The following is a 17901-nucleotide window of genomic DNA, read 5'->3' on the forward strand; positions in this document are numbered from 1 at the left end:
TCAGCTTGGAAGTGGTTTTCTTTCTTCTATAAACCAGCCCAGCCTACCCATTCCTTCTTACTGCCTTGTTGCGCCTCTGAGACACTTAAGATCAGAGCACAGAGTACAGATCTGTTCAGGCAGAGAGAGGATTGTACCTTGGAAGGTGGGCAGCTGGCCTTTGCACAGCAATCAGCACGTGTAGCTTCAGCCAGCATGACATGGGTGGTTGCAGGTGTGTGGTTCAAGCCTGACTTTTTAAAGCCTGACCTTTGACCAGTTACAAGGAAAGAACTGCTGCAATCAGTCCAAAGGCTCTGACGCAAGGAAGTGAGGGCTCTGACCTGGGCTGAGGCAGGCCGTGCATGGATAACAGAATTAGGGCAAGGATCTAGGTTCAGTCTTGGCCAACCTGTTCACCTGCTTCTTAAAAGAAATTGGAGGTAAGGCCCAGAAATAGGCAGCTTGCCTCCTGTAATTTGTCATGTTTACTAGCTCTTCAATAACTTGTGTCTGTTTTCTTGCATGGCTGGGGTGGTCAGTCAATCTCAAGAATTCTTTTGATGTCATGAGACATCTGTGTTCACAGCCCTCAAGATACTGTTGGAGATGAGGGTCGCCCTGGGCAGGCAGTCCCCACTGACAGTCTAGTCAGGGTCATAGTGCCCACTGCGGGCACTGCCAGACCAGGTGGGAGAGGCCGGCATGGCCAGGTAGGACCCCCCTTCCTGAACTGCTCTCAGCCAGCTGCTGGTGGGGTGCCTCCTCACCTTCGTCGCTGCAGCCAGGGCCCATGCAGGGCTGGAAGTCCTGGGTGTCGGGACAGGGGACGCTGAGGTCCAGCTGTGCCTTCAGCATGCGCTGCCGCATCCTCTTGCCTTTGTCGCAGGTGGAGGAGCTGCAGGCGGACCACGGGGACCAGTTGGAGTAGATGCAGGTTTCAGGGGTGTCATCTGGGAAGAGTATGTGAGATGTTTTCCCTGGGAGCCTATGGGAGCTGTGACTGGCCCTCCCCCTGGACAAGTTCACATGGGGACAAGAAAATCCCCGCTGGCTGACCAGCCTTAGGGAGGCGGGGTACTCCTGCGATGCAAGCAGCCATTCACTTCCCTTCAAAAATGATACTTTGGCATCCCACTAATACAAATCGAAGTAACCTCATAGTAAGGAAAGATTCTCCTACTGTCCCTTCTCCTCAACACCCAAACACCAGCCCTCACTTCAGCAGACAGCGTTTCCACACGGATGCAGGCATATCATGGGGCAATTTGGGGAAGCGTAGGCTTTTTCTGTGTTGTTGCTCACCTTCCCAGGATCCCACACACAGTGTAATGATGAGATTAGGGATGGTCAGTGTTCACTGAGCACTTACTGTGTGCCAGCATCATTCTAAGAACTTTATCCGTCCCATCAGTTGTGGTAAGGACCACAACTCCCTAGGAGGCAGGCTCTGTTATTATCCCCATCTTACAGTTGAGGAAATGCAGCGAGGTGGGCTTCTCGCCCAGGGCCCAGGGAGGAGAGCCCAGCTCGTTCAGCTCCAGATGCTGTGAGATACTCTAAGCTGAAGCCAGGGCTGTGCCACTGCCTCCTAACTCTAGGGTCTGGCTGACTTCCCTTGTTGCGGAAGTGATTGGACCACTCCTGCCTCACAGGCTAGTGTGAGAATCATAGTGGAGAGTCATCTGAATCCCATGAAGCCAATGCGGATGCCATTTACATGACACTTTAAAGGCCTGATAGTGTTGAATACATATTCCAGTGTCAAGCCTTCACCATTTCCCTGATACTTTGTGCCTAGCCTTAGCCTTACTTCGATTATCTCCCAAGCAAAATCTTTCTTAAGACAGGGATCATCAAGTCAAAGGGTTTTTCTGTGGCTTTTTAAACATGTTAGCAAATTGCTTTCCCCAAAGATAGTTTATCTTTTATTCCCAATGTATGTTGCCACCCGCAATAAAGGAAGGCAGCTTACCTTCATCTTTCTCTTCTGGAGCCAGGTCCGCTACAATATCGTCGACATTGTCGGGCACAATATTGCACTGTTCCCCCTGCAAAAGGAATTTTAGTTGGAGGGCCCTCATTAGAGAGTGGACTGTATGGGAGAAAGATGAGGGAGGATATAAAATTGAATGCCCACCCTGTGCATAAACCCTAGGCCGTGGCAGAGTTGTAGGCCAACTTTTACAATCTGACTGAAAGAAGAAATGGCAGTAAAGCCACAACTTCCCACTCCTGACCCATGGCTGTGTGCTGTGCTTAGTTGCTCAGTCGTGTCTGACTCTGCAACCCTTTGAACTATAGCCTGCCAGGCTCCTCTGTCCATGGGGATTCTCCAGGCAAAAAACACTGGAATGGGTTGCCATGCCCTCCTCCAGGGGAATCTTCTCAAACCAAGGATCGAACCCATGCCTTCAGCATTGCAGGCAGATTATTTACCGACTGATCCACCAGGGAAGCCCATGGCAGACATTAGTAATTGATTATGGCACTTACCATGAAGCCTAGTTACCTGGAGTAAATCATTTGGTTGAGCATCACATCATTCCTCCATGTTCATTTTGCTTATTTATATCGTAGGGATAATTTGCGTCTAGAAACTCTAAGAGGCCCCGGAATACCACATCCTAAATATACCAGGGACCCCATGATTCTAGAGCAGAAAGGGGTCCAGTCTCCTGATGGGAGGGGTCTGTGCCAGGGTGAGCTGTAACCCAGTACCTTCCGGGCGATTCTCTCGATGACAACTCTGGCTACTTGAGTGATGGATCCACCCTCTGGATCATAAAAAGGACTCTGAGGATGGTCCAGACTGGTCAGGGGTCGGATTTTCTCCTGGGGAATTGTGGGCTTGTTGGGTGACTGCAATGGAAAAAATACACAGATACAGAGTAGGAAATTAACAATTTGATATATGATCAGAACAAAAACCTTGACAGGAACTTAACAAGTACAACTGATATTTATATTTATAGAATTTGGTTCATGCCAAGTGTTATACATGGACATTTGTGGATCTATACTTTCAAATTCTCCTGTGTACACAGTAGGACTAATCCCAGATGAAGATGCCAAGTTTCAGAGAGCCATTTCCAGCTAGGATACAGCTGAACCAGGTTGGCCTGAATCCAGAGTTCTTCCTACTAGACCAGGCATCCATGAATGTTTATCTGCAGAGGGTCAGGTGGTAAATATTTCAGGCTTCATGGCCCATGCTGTGTCTGTTGCAATGAGTCAAATCTGTAGTGAGAAAGCAGCCCCAGACAACATGGGATCAAAATGTGTGAGGCCGGATTCCAAAGCTCCAGGTTTGGTTCCAAACCACAGTTTACCAACATCTGTTCTAGATTGTTCTACCCCTAGTTTTCTGATGGCTCCAGATTTTGATGCAGTTGGTATGCTGGCCGTATCTGAAAAATATTGACAACACGGGAGAATCCAAACTCCTTAGGCTGGCCGTCTGGAAGCCTTGGGAATATGGTCCGGCTTGATGAACATCATCTTCCTTCTGTTCTCCTTCTCTCTCTCTCTCAGCCTCTGTGCCTTTTGCCTGCCATTCCTTTGCTTATCTCTGAACCTCTCTTTAGCAGACCCCCTCCCTGTGCTCTCCTGACCATCTGGACAGGCACTTCCCAGAGCCTGAGTCACACAGCTTGTGAGTACATGATGATGGGACCCTGCAGGGCTCCCCTGCTGGACTGTGAGTTCATCTGGCTCAGAGCCTGAGCCAGCCTCACCCCTGAGGCCAGGGCCCCCAGAACAGGCCCGGGCAGGGAGGTCTGTCACTTGCCACTGCAGGCACGCACACACCTCATAGGTCACCCCGCTGTCGGTGCCCGCGTCCCAGGGAATCAGGTCCTGCACCACCTTCTGGACCCAGCCGCACTCTTTGGTGCACAGATCCTCTGCGGACAGGCCCACGTTCCAGTCGGGGCTGGGGCCCATCATGGTCAGGAAGGACATCAAGTGGCGCGTCCTGTCCACTGAAAATTCAGCCGAGGGTGCTGCTCTCCTAGAAACAAATACGGAGACCGTCACTTTTGGGGCCCTGGGGGTGCATGCTCCGAGGGACATCTGGGCAGACAATGGCTAAAGGATGAGAGAGAGAGAAGGGGGATTCTTGGTCTCCATCTTTGGCCATGGCTGGTTTCTCTCTCTGAGCCCATCCATTGGCCATGCTTGGAGGGAGCCATATGCTACCGCCCTATCCAGTTTTAATGTGTCTTCAGCACTTAACTACTTGTTTATTTTCTTATTTAACTGTTTATTGACTGTCATTCCTTTCTGGAGTATAAGCTCTGGGATAGCAGGGATTCTGTCTTTCTGGCTTTATTTCCAGTGCCTGGCACAGTGTAGATGCTTAACCGATGTTACTGAATAAACGAATGAACAAGTTCTGTAAGCTGGGTGTGCACCCAGCTGCACTGGATGTGAGATGAACGTGACAGATAAAAACTGCATGTGGTGCCCCAAGCCTTTCCTTATACATTCTCAGTGATGCCTCAGAGCACACCTGGGGTAAGGACTGTTGACTCCAACCTATGGATGGGAAAGCTGAGGCTCAGAGGGTTTTGTTATGTGACCTGTCCAAAGTTGCAAAGTGGGAGAATGGAGACCTAAGTCAATCTCAGTTCGAGGTCCGTATTCTTTTCATCATCAATTTCTAAGTTCCCCCACTTTAACTCTCTAGAGCTACATTGTGCCATCAGGGGGACATCTCCCCAGCCTGCTGCCTCATTGCCCTCCAGAGGCTGCTTAGAGCAGGGTGCTGCCTTGGCACCAGAGCTCACCCATCACCTCACAGCTGGTCCCCAGGCCGTTTCCTCCAGTGGGTGAGCAAGGACCCAGTGATAGAGCCAAAGACCTTTGGCTGATGACTGCCAAGCTATGAGAGGCAGTTCTTCAAACACCATCCCTTCATGTTCCCAAGAAGGGGTCCTAGGAGTGGCCAGAGCTGGATGAGACCAAGAAGCATGGTGGGAGAGCTGTGCTCACTCAGCGCACACTTGGTGGCACCGCAACACCATTTTCCCCTCATAACACTCCTGTGGGGTTGGAATTTATTATCTCATTTTGTAGAAAAGAAAGCACACAGAAGTTAATGAGCTCAGAGACGCAGCTGGTGAGGCCGCAGTGTGAAGGCAGCTCTGCCTGACTCTCCCTCACCTCCCAGGCTGCTGGTTGTGGGGAATCCTTGGCTGGGGACCAGCTCGTCTATTCGGTCTGGCTGGCAGCTGTTTGGGGCGTCCCTCTGCTGCTCTGTTTGGGACCAGCTGTTTCTGGCTGCTCTCACCTGGCCCCTGAAAGCGATGACTCCAGGCCTGGCTGGGCTTGGTGGAACTGGGTCCCTTGGGCAGGCCGGATGGGATCAGACCACGAGCAGAGCAGGTGGGAAACCTGGGTGCACACCCCACGCCACCTCTTAGAGCTGTGCATCCTTGAAATGACCAAACCTTTCTGTGCCTCAGTGTCCCAATCTGTAGAATGGGGATTCCCTCTATCATCTACCCCAAAGGGTTATTGTGAGTGTTTAATGAAAACTCACATCCGATCCTTAGCCCAGTGCCTGGCACTTGGCAAAATGTTACTGAGTGAAGCAGCATTGAAGGGTCAGATGGAGATCAGAAAATAGAGGCCAGGCGAGGGAAGCCTTCCTGGATGCACCTCACATTCTAGCCTGATGGCAGTCTAGGTGGAGGGGAGGCACCTGAGTGGAGGAAGAGCCTGGCCTGAGCCTGGCTTTGGCATCAGGTCCCACGTGCCCTCGTCTCCGCTGGGAAAGCTCCTCTTCGGTGGAGCTCTGAGGAGGTGGACCTCCTCCTCAGAGTGTGGTCTGGGACCAGCAGTGTCGGTGTTGGAAGTTGTTGGAAATGCACATAATTGGGCGTCACCCCAGATTTACTTAGAGACTCTGGGGAGGGGGGAGGGTAGGACCCAGCATTTTGTTTTAATAATCCTCTCAATGATTCTAATATGCCTCGAATTTGAGACTCACCGGTCTGCTCATCTTCCAAGCCTCAGGTTCTGAGTCGCCTCTTCCGGGAGCTGTTCTGATCCCCTGCACTGAGGCCGGTGCCCTTGGTCTGCATTTCCACGCTCTCTGTGTAGGTCTCAGCTGTGCCCTTTGGCTGTGATCCCATCCTCACTGTTTGCTCGCCCCCACTAGACTAGGAGCCCGGCAGGCAGGAATCCCAGTGCCAGGTGTCCAGTGGGCCAGCTGAACAGGTGGACGTGTGATGGCGAGCTCCGCTACTTATTAGGGTAGCTCGCTCACTCTTCCAGCCTTGGTTTCCTCATGTGACATCACCCACCTGCCACCTCAAAGGAGATGCTATGTCAGGAAGCCTTTAAAGACTGCTGAAGGCCCCACGGACATAGTCTGCTATTTAGTTAGGCACAAATTGCGGGACCTCGTTTCCTTTTCCCATGTGTACATTTTCTGGCATGTAGGTCATAGCTTTGAGCAGCTTCTTTAAAGACTTGGTATCTACAAGAATTGCAGCCTGGGGAGCTGTGGTATTGCTCACTTAGGGATTAACAGGACGTGTCTGGGGTCTGCCTGGCAGAGAGCATGGGCACGTGGGCAGAGCGGGACTGCTTGGATCTCGAGCCCTCGGGAGTCCAGCAGTGCCTCAGAGGAAGGCTCCTCGGACCGACCACTGCACCTGTTACCTTCCCATCTCCCTGAGCGTGTGCCTGTGGCTCAGGCGAGTCTTTCCTATCCTGCACCCCGTGGATGACGCTACATCATGGCAGCCCAAGAGGACCACAGCGGCTCTGCCCAGAGATCCAGAGCTGGAGAAACCAAACCAACATAAACCAAACCTCGCCTGACCCACCACCCTGATACTCCACCCAGCTGAAGGATGTAACCATCTGAGAACCTTCTGTGTTGTACAAGGTGTATACAAATCATTTTCTGCTAGTGCATTTGGGCCAGATCTGTAACCTGAGTGAGGTATCCTCCAGACCTTGGTAAGTTTCAAGGGATAGGAAGTTCTGGGGCAACCAATCCCTGCACGAAACACCCGGTCATGTGGTAATTGAGTAATATGGTAAATTTGAATGTCTAAAAGTCTGGGGATGGTTTTCTAATACCTTCAGTTGCATCTTGCTTACGTGACATACTCTGGAGGAAATGTTTCCTGTCTCCCCCTCAAATTGCTTAGGTGCACCTTCCCAGAGCATGTTGAACTCACTCTTTCCTTGGAGTTTCTTCTTTCTCTCTGTTCTGGTAGGTTCCAAAAGAGGAAGGGCCATTTTTGTCCTGTTCACAGCTGTACCCCAGGGCCTGGTCTAGAACTCGGCATGCAGTAGGTTCTCCTCAAATGCTTTTTGAAATAAATGAGTTAATCTAGGAAATGAATATAGAGCTCTTGCACTTGCTTTGGCCTTCAGATCTAATTTTAAAGTTACCTCAGAGTATTTATTACTTTTATAATTAAAAATGCTGTTTAAAATAAGGAAATGATAAAAATATATGTGAGTTTTCTTTAGAAAATGCTAGATATGATTGGAATTCTTTAATTCATAATAAAAATTCTTATTCATCTTTTCTTATATTCCATGTCTTCCCATACATAGTGTTTTGTTAATTTGATCTTATTTTTTCTATCTGGGATTTACATTTTTATCACTTTTCTGGGAAAGAGAGTTGTCCTGGCCATACTATGTATCAGAATATATTATAAAGCATGATAATTAAAATGGTGTAATACTCAGGATAAGATGGACTTCCCTGGTGGTCCAGTGGTTAAGAATCTGCCTGCCAGTGTAAGGGGCACAAGTTCGATCCCTGGTCCGGGAAGATTCCTCATGCCTGTGTGCCACAACTAGAGCCCGCGGACCCGAGAGCCTGTTCTCCGTAACAAGAGAAGCCACCATGGTGAGAAGCCTGCACACGGCACACAGAGAAAGCCTGCGTGCGGTGACAAAGACACAGTGCAGCCAAAAATAAATAAATGAAATCTAAATGTAAAATAGAAAAACAGAAATATAAATCAGTGGCCCAGAGTGAAGAGTCCAGAAACTTTAGATAAGGACTCATAAACAACTGAGGGAGAGGACAGATCATGCAGCAAGTGGGGTTGGGGTAACTTAATTGCAGTTTAAAAATATATAGGAGTCACATCTTATATCACACACATCAAATTCCCCCAAACAGCAAAACCTCAGAGTTAAGTAGAAAACAACCAGATCATAGGAAAGAAGTCAAGTGTTCTGATCTGTTAGAGAAACATTAATTTTTTCAGCTTTGAAACTATAAAAGCAATCACAAAAGTAACTAATTGAATAATATACCAACCAAAAATATCTGCATAATGGAAAGAACAATGTTGAAATAGAACGGAAGAATGATGTGCTGGCAAAAAAATGTCTCCCTGTAGTGTGACTGACAAATATTAATGTCTATAGTACAAACAGAGTTCCCAGGTGGTGCAGTGGTAAAGAATCTGCCTGCCAATGCAGGAGATGTGGGTTTGATCCCTGGGTCGGGAAGGTCCCTTGGAGAGGGGCATGGCAACCCACTCCATATTCTTGCCTGGAGAATTCCATGGACAGAGGAGCTTGGTGGGCTACAGTCTATGGGGTCGCAAAGAGTCAGACAGGACTGAGCCACTAAGCATGAGCATAGTACCTACAGAGCTAGTCTAAATCTGTGAAAACAAAACCTGACGATTCTAATAGGTAAGAAAGTTATAAACGGATAATTCATACCAGAAAAATGAAAACACAATGAAGGCATGGAGATATGTTTTGTCTTTTTACATTCAGAGAGGCAGCGTGGTGTGGGGGCGGGGGGAAAGGGGACTGGAAGAAACCGCTAGATGTGGCAGCAGCTTTGACTTCACCTCCCTTTGTAGTTACTAATCTGCAAAATGGGAGCATCCTCAGACCCACCCCAGGGCTTTTAGTGAGGAAACTGCTTATCATCATGACTGGCATTATACTGCTGCTAAGTCGCTTCAGTCGTCTCCGACTCTGTGTGACCCCAGAGATGGCAGCCCACCAGGCTCCCCCGTCCCTGGGATTCTCCAGGCAAGAACACTGGAGTGGGTTGCCATTTCCTTCTCCAATGCATGAAAATGAAAAGTGAAAGTGAAGTCGCTCAGTCATGTCTGACTCTTAGCGACCCCATGGACTGCAGCCTACCAGGCTCCTCCATCCATGGGATTTTCCAGGCAAGAGTACTGGGGTGCCACTGCCTTCTCTGGGCATTATACTATGACTTGGTAAATGCGGATTTATACTATGACTTGGTAAATGCGGATTTCCTTCTCATTCAGCTTTTCTAAACAAAACTTTCAAAAACAAAATGGCAACCCACTCCAGTACTTTTGCCTGGAAAATCCCATGGATGGAGGGGCCTGGTAGGCTGCAGTCCATGGGGTCGCTAGGAGTCGTATACGACTGAACGACTTCACTTTCACTTTTCACTTTCATGCATTGGAGAAGGAAATGGCAACCCACTCCAGTGTTCTTGCCTGGAGAATCCCAGGGACAGGGAGCCTGGTGGGCTGCCGTCTATGGGGTCGCACAGAGTCGGATACGACTAAAGCGACTTAGCAGCAGCATGGTCTTTCTATACCAATCTAGACTTACTATATCAATCTAAGTTACAGATCTGTATCAGTTAGACTCTCGCTGAAGAATTGATGCTTTCGAACTGTGGTGCTGGAGAAGACTCTTGAGAGTCCCTTGGACTGCAAGGAGATCAAATCAGTCAACCCTAAAGGAAATCAACCTTGAATACTCATTGGAAGGATTGTTGCTGAAGCTTTGATACTTGGCCACCTGATGCAAAGAGTTGACTTGTTGGAAAAGACCATGATGCTAGGAAAGATTGAAGGCAAAAGGAGAATGGAGCGGCAGACCATGAGATAGATAGCATCACCAACTCAATGGACATGAATTTGCACAAACTCCAGGAGACACTGAAGGACAGAGGATCCTGGAGTCCATGGGGTCGCAAAGAGTCTGACCAGACTTAGCAACTGAACAACAACCATCAGTGAGACTCAAGTCACATTTTGTCCCTTTTGTTCATTTCAAATAATCTCCAATACAAAGCTTTCAAAGTTGCAGAAACTCAATCTTGACACTAGGTGGCGCCAGAGTCATTCACTAAGTTGAAGTTCTGTGTGGGTGGAGAAATGTTTCCATGAGGTTTCTACCTTGGAAAACTGTATATAACCTGGAGGCATCTAGGGCTCCAGGTCCATCTGGCCCATTTAGATCTACTGTTGGCTTCTCAGGTTCAAAGCCAGTCTTTTTTTACAATCCTGAGGAAATTAGTGGTCTTGGACAGGTTCTCCAGGAGACTGGAGGGCTCTGAAACTTCCAGCCCTGATTTGAGAGAAAGATGCGTCTGGCCCCCTGGGAACCATGACTGAAGTGAGTAAGGGAGCACAGACCCTCCAGAGGCATGATTTTTGGAAAGGGTGAGGACCATGTCTCTATTTAACCTCTCATTTTTCTCGCAAACAGACCTGACTAAACACATGTTAATTAAACAGAATGGCTGGGAATAATTAAGGGGATGATTTACAGGATACATTATAAGAAAGGGAATAAAAATTATTTTTAAAAGATTCAGTAATTCCTAACAGATTAAACTGGAGGAACTGGGTGGTGAAAATTCAGCACTGATTTGAGGAAAGATGGGCATTTTCTACTCTGGTACTGGAGGAACTCATGAAGGACGTGCGTTTTGCTCAGAATTTGTCTTTCCGGTCTCTACCTGTGCTCTGGGCTGTTGGAGCTGCAGCTTGATTTATTGAGCTAAACAAGTCAGCAGCTAATTTGTTCATTCGTGGCTGTCCTTTGAGAAGTGGTCCTGGGGATAAAGATGAAGATCATTGAAAAACAAGTCAGTTTTGCCGGGCAGGACCTCACAAAGTAGGTCACCCTGGCTTTCCACTGGCCCGAGGGAGGCTGGAATCCCATTAACCTCAATCGAGCAGGCTCACAAGGAGGGGCAGGGCTGTTTCTGCAAAGCAAAACTTGGCTGCATGGAGGCTTCCTAATTTGACTTCCTAATGAGATTTGGAAGAGGAAAGGGGAGACTGGGGTATGGGAAAACCAAAGGAAAATTCCTTTCCCTTAACAAGCTGGTGGCATGAGGGCAGAGGCTTTGGGAGTTTGGGGAATCAGTGTTTGCCATGGATCAATCCTGTTTCACTAGGGTCCCAGGAAGTCTGAGGGCTGGGTGAAGGGTGAAAAGGTACCCCCAAATATTTTGTTCAAGTTTTCAGTAAGTCTCCTCTATCTTAAAAAAAAAAAAGCTCCATCGATTCTTTCATCCTCCTGGATCTCCTGCCCAGTCTCTCTTCTTTCACAGCAAACTTTGCAGAAGAGCTGTCTGCACTCACTGATTCCATAACCTCACCTTCTGGTCACATTTCACCCTGTTCCAGGCTGTGTCCCCTCTCCCCATTACTCAGCAGAAAGGATTCCCAGTAAGGTCACTGATGATGTTGATAAATCCAATAGGCATTGTGCAGCTCCAACCTTCCTTAATCTCTTAGTTACCCTGGACACAGCTGGTCACTCTCTCTCTCTCTCTCTTTTTTTTTTTGCTTGGCCACACTGCAAGGCTTGCAGGATCTTAGTTCCCCAACCAGAGGATGAACCCTCGCCCTTGGCAGTGAAAATGTAGAGTCCTAACCACTGGACCATCAGGGAATTCCCCGCTGTCTCCTTGAATGCTTTCTTTCCTTGGTTTCCCTGATACTGAGCTTCCTTCCCTAATCTCTTTGCTACTCTGTTTTTGCTTCCTTTGCAGGCAAGTCCTCCTCAGCAGTCAATGTTAGAGCTCCCTTGGGACTCCCCAGACTCTCATTCTCCGGCTCTCTCTGTCATCCATGTGCTTGGTGTTGATCGTTTCCCACGCCTTGGTGACCCTCAATTTTATATCTCAGTGCAGAATTCTCCCCCTGATGTCTTGTAGTTAACTGTGTTAACACCTCCAATGTCTGGGTACTCTGTGGTGTTCAAGCCATGGGGGACACAGATACCAAGCCCACATTCCCCAAGGAGTGGAAATACTTGATACTCTACCCATGGGCAGTGGGCAGTACACCTCACCTAAGAGGCAGTACCGACTTGTATGACATGACTGGCATGTGGTGGCCAGTAGGTGGGCAGCTCCAAGTGCAAGGCCAGGACCGGGGCTGGACAGGGCGTTGCTACTTACACGTTGAGAGGCTGCCAGGCTGGCCACTGAGCTTTGGCTTTGATGACGGTGAGGACCTCGTCGCTCTGTAAAAAAGGACCACAGGTATTTAGTGAGGAGAGCTGGGCTCAGGGAAAAAGATGGCTTTAACATGGTGACGTTGTCCACCCCACACCCTTACCTGCTGCAGAGGCTCTACCTACCCAGGTGTGGAGACAGCCTGCTCCAGGGTGGGGGCACCCTGGAGTCTTGGCGGTCCTGTGAGGTGGGGCTATGTCCAGGGTGCCTGGTGTGTGCTGAACACCAACAGTCCCACTGAGCCACACCTGAGGTTTCCATCTCAGACCCTTCCCCTTGGGAGCCAGGCTCTGACCTGCCCTCTGGCGGGGATGGCCAGACTGTGTCCAGGCTGGAGGGCAGCTCATGCTCTCCACGTCCAGGCGCTGATGGGTCTGCTCCAGCCACACCTAACCTCGAGGAGCGTCACCCCCACGGCCTCCCTTGCTGTCGAGACTGCACACACTGGATCAGACTCCCTTGGACAAGGAGGGCGAAGAGAAGCCTGAGCCCCACGCTCCTGGGCCACTCATGTTATCCTGCTCTATTTTGCTTTGGGCAGTGTGTAGGGCACTCTTAAAGCTTGAGAACCTAAGAGAATTTTTTGAAGAAGAATCTGATAATTAACATTGGGAAGGAGGGCCTTCATCACCAACATGAGGGAGAAAAATCAGAATGTTGTTAATCTTGCTTAGCTTCACTTCGAGGTTGGTTTGGGTTTTTATTTCAATAACACATTGGGGCTGAGGGTTTCCATATGCTTTTCAAAGAGTAAGTATCCACAGGTGCCCAAATTCAGCTCTGGTGGGGGTTTCCCCAGAGCAGATTCAGCTGATCCCAGAGCCTGCCTTCCCCCGGCCTGGGCCCAGCAGTGCTCAGACAGCACCGTCCATGCTCCACAGAAAAGCCCAGGATGTTACCAGCAGGGACAGGAAGAGCTTTGATGCCGACTGAATGGTCTCTGAATTTCAGGAGGGCGGAGACTAGCTGCACTGGCCCACGGCTCTGCCTCAGTCCTTGGAGTTGTTCCTGGCAGTAGGTACCTAGCACATATTTGGGATGAATTGGTGAACTTCTCCTTAGTTGGTGGGTACCTTGCCCAGAAAATCCCACAGCCCCGAGGAAACTATATACAATGAGGAGGTCAGAGGTGCCTCCAGGCTCAGGCCCAAAGATTATAAAGAGCCTCTGGTTTGGAGCACCTAGTCTATAGCCAGGGAAGGATGGGAGGGTGGGAGATGCCTTAGAGGGGACAGTAACTCAGCTTGGCTTGGGCACCCACTGGGTGGGTGAGGCCCCCAGGGTACCCCCTCTCCCCAGAAGCTCAAAGCCTACTCCAAGCTCAAGCTTCCCTGGTTGGGGGTGGGTCCCGCTTTTGGTCAGAAGAAATACTCTGTGGATATATAAACATCCCCACACTCACAGGTCTGCAGGGAGAGCATTTCCAAGTTCCAACAGAGCGTGTGACACTTCTCCTGGGAGATTGTTTTATTTGTTGACACTGTATCCCTCACTCACTCCTAAGACACATATGCTGAGTGACCAAGGGAAACTGCCCGACGTGAAGTCACGTGTGAGAGGTGACCTGTCTCCTGAAAGCCCAGGCTGGACCCTGTGATCGAGGTTTCCTCGCTCATACGAGGTATGATCAGCTCATACGTGTCCCACACTGAATTCTTTAGCTGCCCCCAGAATACGGCTATTTCTCCAGCAGCCCCACTGAGCACATCCCCAAGCTGCCTGCATCTCTCCACCTCTCACCCCCTCACAGCTGCCAGGCTCCAAGATCCACTGTGTTCACAGTCTTAGCCTCTCTTAAGTCCTTCCATGGTCTCCTCACTAGTTGCCCTGGCTCCAGCATCTTCTTATTTTTCCCCAGACCACCCTCCACATTGGTGCAAAACTGACCACATTCACTGCCTGCCTAAACCCCGCAACAGCTCCCCATAACTTCCATGCTGACTTCCTTTTTCTTTTAAAAGTACGAATTCCTTTATTCCTCATCACAACAGTCTAACAGTAAATGTAGGTTGTATGCTTTTATTTTTACATTTAAGTTATCCTTTTTAGGATATATCTTTCATCAGGACTCTGCCGCATTTAATCCTTGTCCTTCTAGTGAGAGGGTAAAATTGTATATGAATCTTATTCAGAGAACTTGGCTGCTTGTAGCAGACTAAAAGAGCATGGAACTTAGGCAGGAGAGTCCACAAACACATTTAAACTTCTTCCCAGTACAAAAACATCCACTGTTGCTTTTAGAGATAATTTTACAAATCAGAAGGTCTTACAGGATAGTCCAGCTGAAGTGTCAGCAAGTATTTTAAGTAAATCCCAATGACCTGAAATTCAAGTCCAGGCTAGATATTTAGTGTTTTCTTTATTGCAGATATGAAGTCTTTAACCTGAGGTACAGAGTTGTCTTCTAGAATCTGCATGAGGCACAGGGACCTCATTGGCGGTGACATGAGCTGTAGGAGCATCCAGGAAATTGAACACAGGACCCTCCATCATCCTGGCACAGATTGCAGCTCCTACTGCCAACTGTGACCAGCCTCCTTCCACAATAACAAGGTGACTGGTCTGCATGACATTGGTTTCTCTTGTTTCAATGTCCATTGGTCTGATGGTCTGCAAATGTATCAGCTCATACTCAAGTCCCTCTTTAGATAGCACTGCTGAGCTTCTAAGCAGTGGCTGACAGGTCTGGCATGAGAAGCTATGGTTGCACGTGTACCCTGCCTTTCTAGTTTGGCTTTTCCTATAGGGATCAGATAATCTTTTGACTGCGCTCCTGGGGAAGTTCAAAAGGAACTTTATACATCAGTTCACCTCCAGCACCACCACTGGACTTACCCTGAATGGCAGATTTAATAAGTCCTTTTGCATCCTCTGAATTCTAGGGACTGACCGCCTTCAAGCCTGGGAGGTGCTCATACCAGGCAGCAAAGCACTGGGAGTGCTGGGCAGCTACGCCTGCGGGGGCGCCACTGGGCGCCCTGAAGACTAAGGGCACTGGCTGAAGGCCTCCTGATGCGTAACAGGTCTTGGTAGCTGAGTTTATAACCTGGTAAATGGCTTGCATAGAGAAACTGAAGAGCATAAATTCACAAATGGGCCTTAACCCAGCCAGAACTGCACCTACAGCAATTCCAGCAAAACCCGACTCAGATACAGGAGTATCTATGATCCTCTTATCTCCATATTCTTTCCACAGGCCTCAACTAACCCCATCGTACAGGGCAACTTCTTCCCCAAGTAGAAATACCTTCCCAGCTCTTTCCGTCTCCTCCTCCATACCTTGATTTATAGCCTCATGAACTGTTACCTGCAGTGTGGCCAGTGTGGTCTGGGGGAACCCCTCCTCAGCAGACCAGAGACCTGGTCAAGGAGTCTCCGCACCAACCCAGCAACCATGGCCATCCTGACCATGTCCTCTGCCTGCTGCCGAAACCACAGGGATTTCTTAATTCCCAAGTTTCGCCTACATGGCCTGCATCATCTAGTTTTTTCCTGTGATTTTTAATTTCAGAATAATACATGCTTTTTGTGGGAAAATTTAGCATCACAGAAGCACAGTGTAAATGCTGAGCTCTCCACTCTAGCATCTATCCTGCCTTCTGCCACCTCCCTCTCCAGCATGTTACAGTGTGGTACATATCATCCCAGATCTTTTACTATACTTAGGTACAACACGCGTGTGTGTGTGCATGAACATTAGATATGGCCTTTCCCATGAAAACTGCATCATATTGAAATCTCATTCTGCACCATGATTTTTACATTTTCCCCTTACTATCATATCATGAAAAACTTTCCTTGTCGGTACCTGTGACATCAGAGCTTTCCTTTTGTTGATTTTGAGAGTGTTTGAGATTCTCAAACTAGGGTAAGCCAGGTCAAGACTAAGAAAAAGGAAATCCAAGCATGAGATCCAAGTTATGAGATACTGTCTGATGACAGTCCTTTTGCCCTTGAAGAAATACTTTACTAAAAAAAGTAAGGACTTTCCTGGTGGTGCAGTGGATAAGAATCTGCCTGCCCGTGCAGGGGACTTGGATTTGATCCCTGATCTGGGAAGATCCCACATGCTGCGGAGCAACTAAGCCCACGCTCTACAACTGCTAAACCTGTGTGTTCCAGGGCCCACAGGCTACCACAGCTGAAGCTCTCACTCCTGTAGCCTGTGCTCTGCAGCAAGAAGCCACCACAGTGAGAAGCCTGAGCACTGCCACGATGAGTAGCCCTCGCTCCCACAACGAGAGAAAGCCCACATGCAGTAAGGAAGACCCAGTGCAACCAAATAAATAAAAATAATAATAAAAAAAAGTCAATGTGGGTGGAGTTAAGGGGCCACTAGGTTAGCTGGCTGGCCCTGCAGACATACCTCGTATTACAACGAAACCTTGGTTGTCAAATTGCAACTAATGACATTGATTTTGCCTTTGTAGTATATAACTCAGAAATTGTCGAGGCTCTCCATTAGTGTTTATTTATGGTACTGGCATTCTATCTGTACCTTTTAGAGCCATGGAGGCTCCAAGGATGGTTGTCCATGGGTGCAGGCCTTAGAACAGCTTCTTCCTGTCCGCTGTTTCATCTTATGGTTACATACCATCTGCATGTTTGTGTTATCCAATGAAATAAGAGCACAGGAACCATTTGGAAAAATGTATTTGAGAAACTAAACATTTTTCTTTCTTTTTCAAAAAGAATGTTTCATTCATGTATTTATTTTGCTGCACCTGGTCTTAGTTGTGGCATATGAGATCTATTTCCCTAACCAGGGCTCGAACCTGGGCTCCCTGCATCAGGAGTACAGAGTCTTAGCCGCTGGGCCACCAGGGAAGTCCTGACATAGTTTTCTTAAAGTAGAACCAAAGCTTTTCAGGATTGGAGAGAGTCTGGCCTGTTCGCAGCCAAATCCAAGTGCTGTGGAACCTTAGTAAATTGGTGGGAAAGCAAAGCCACACCATTTTTGTTTGTTTTTAATGTATGTGTAGAATTCTATAGCATGGATGTTCTCTTATGTAGCTGGTATTATTGGTGGATATTTGTTTCTATACATGATGCTCTACTGAACACTTGTGAATGTACTTCTTTATAAGTTCCTATGTCATAAATTTCCAAGAATGATCAAACAATGAAGCAAATTGACAATTTTGGTGGCACCTACCAAACTGTCCTCCAAATGTCTGTACCAACTGATACTTCTTCAAGTACGTGTGTGTGCCAGTGTTTTTGCAACTTTGGGCACACTGGATGCTATCAATCTTTTTCATCTTTACTAATCCAGCAGGCAGGAAAGTAGCGTGGTTGCAGACATAAGCCCTAGTTATTATACCTGAATTCAAACCCTGACTGCACCGTGACTAGCTCTGTGTCTTTTAGTGAGACTCTGACTTCCTTTAGCTTTCTCATCTCTGAAATGTTGAGTTAAAAAGTGTGTCTACCGCATAGTGTTGTTAGGGGGACAAAATGACATAATTCAAGTAATGTGCTAATCCTGTGCCTGTATTAGCATCAATACTCGTTACTATTCTTATTCTTTTTTTATTTAGATAAAAAATGTTGATTTTTATTTATTTGGCTGCACTGGGTCTTAGTTGCAACATGGAGGATCTAGTTCCCCGATCAGGGATCAAACCTGGGTCCCCTGCATTGGTAGTGAGAGTCTTAGCCACTGGACC

At 48.1% G+C, this 17901-nt stretch overlaps 1 protein-coding gene, 1 non-coding gene and 1 pseudogene across 3 annotated transcripts in view; all 3 read right to left on the minus strand.

Annotated features, from left to right (window-relative positions):
- Positions 1-17901, minus strand: part of SPON1 (spondin 1) — a 357717-nt gene that overhangs the window by 9338 nt on the left and 330478 nt on the right. For both annotated transcript variants that reach the window (XM_086339887.1, XM_086339886.1), the window contains exons 7-11: positions 12176-12240; positions 3790-3991; positions 2701-2841; positions 1955-2030; positions 750-932 (exon numbers count right to left, since the gene is read on the minus strand). In XM_086339887.1, coding sequence (XP_086196013.1) covers positions 750-932; positions 1955-2030; positions 2701-2841; positions 3790-3991; positions 12176-12240 — 667 coding nt within the window. The remainder of the gene's footprint in view (positions 1-749; positions 933-1954; positions 2031-2700; positions 2842-3789; positions 3992-12175; positions 12241-17901) is intronic.
- On the minus strand, positions 14533-15670 carry LOC147357704 (pyruvate dehydrogenase E1 component subunit beta, mitochondrial pseudogene; annotated as a pseudogene).
- TRNAR-CCU (transfer RNA arginine (anticodon CCU)) lies at positions 16987-17059 on the minus strand. Its single transcript has one exon. It is a non-coding gene; the product is annotated as a tRNA-Arg (tRNA).

The sequence above is a fragment of the Bos grunniens genome, chromosome 15 (assembly GCF_055505025.1).
Source record: "Bos grunniens cultivar Pamir isolate PY7600 chromosome 15, Bosgru_T2T1.0, whole genome shotgun sequence".
Classification (NCBI taxonomy): domain Eukaryota; kingdom Metazoa; phylum Chordata; class Mammalia; order Artiodactyla; family Bovidae; genus Bos; species Bos grunniens.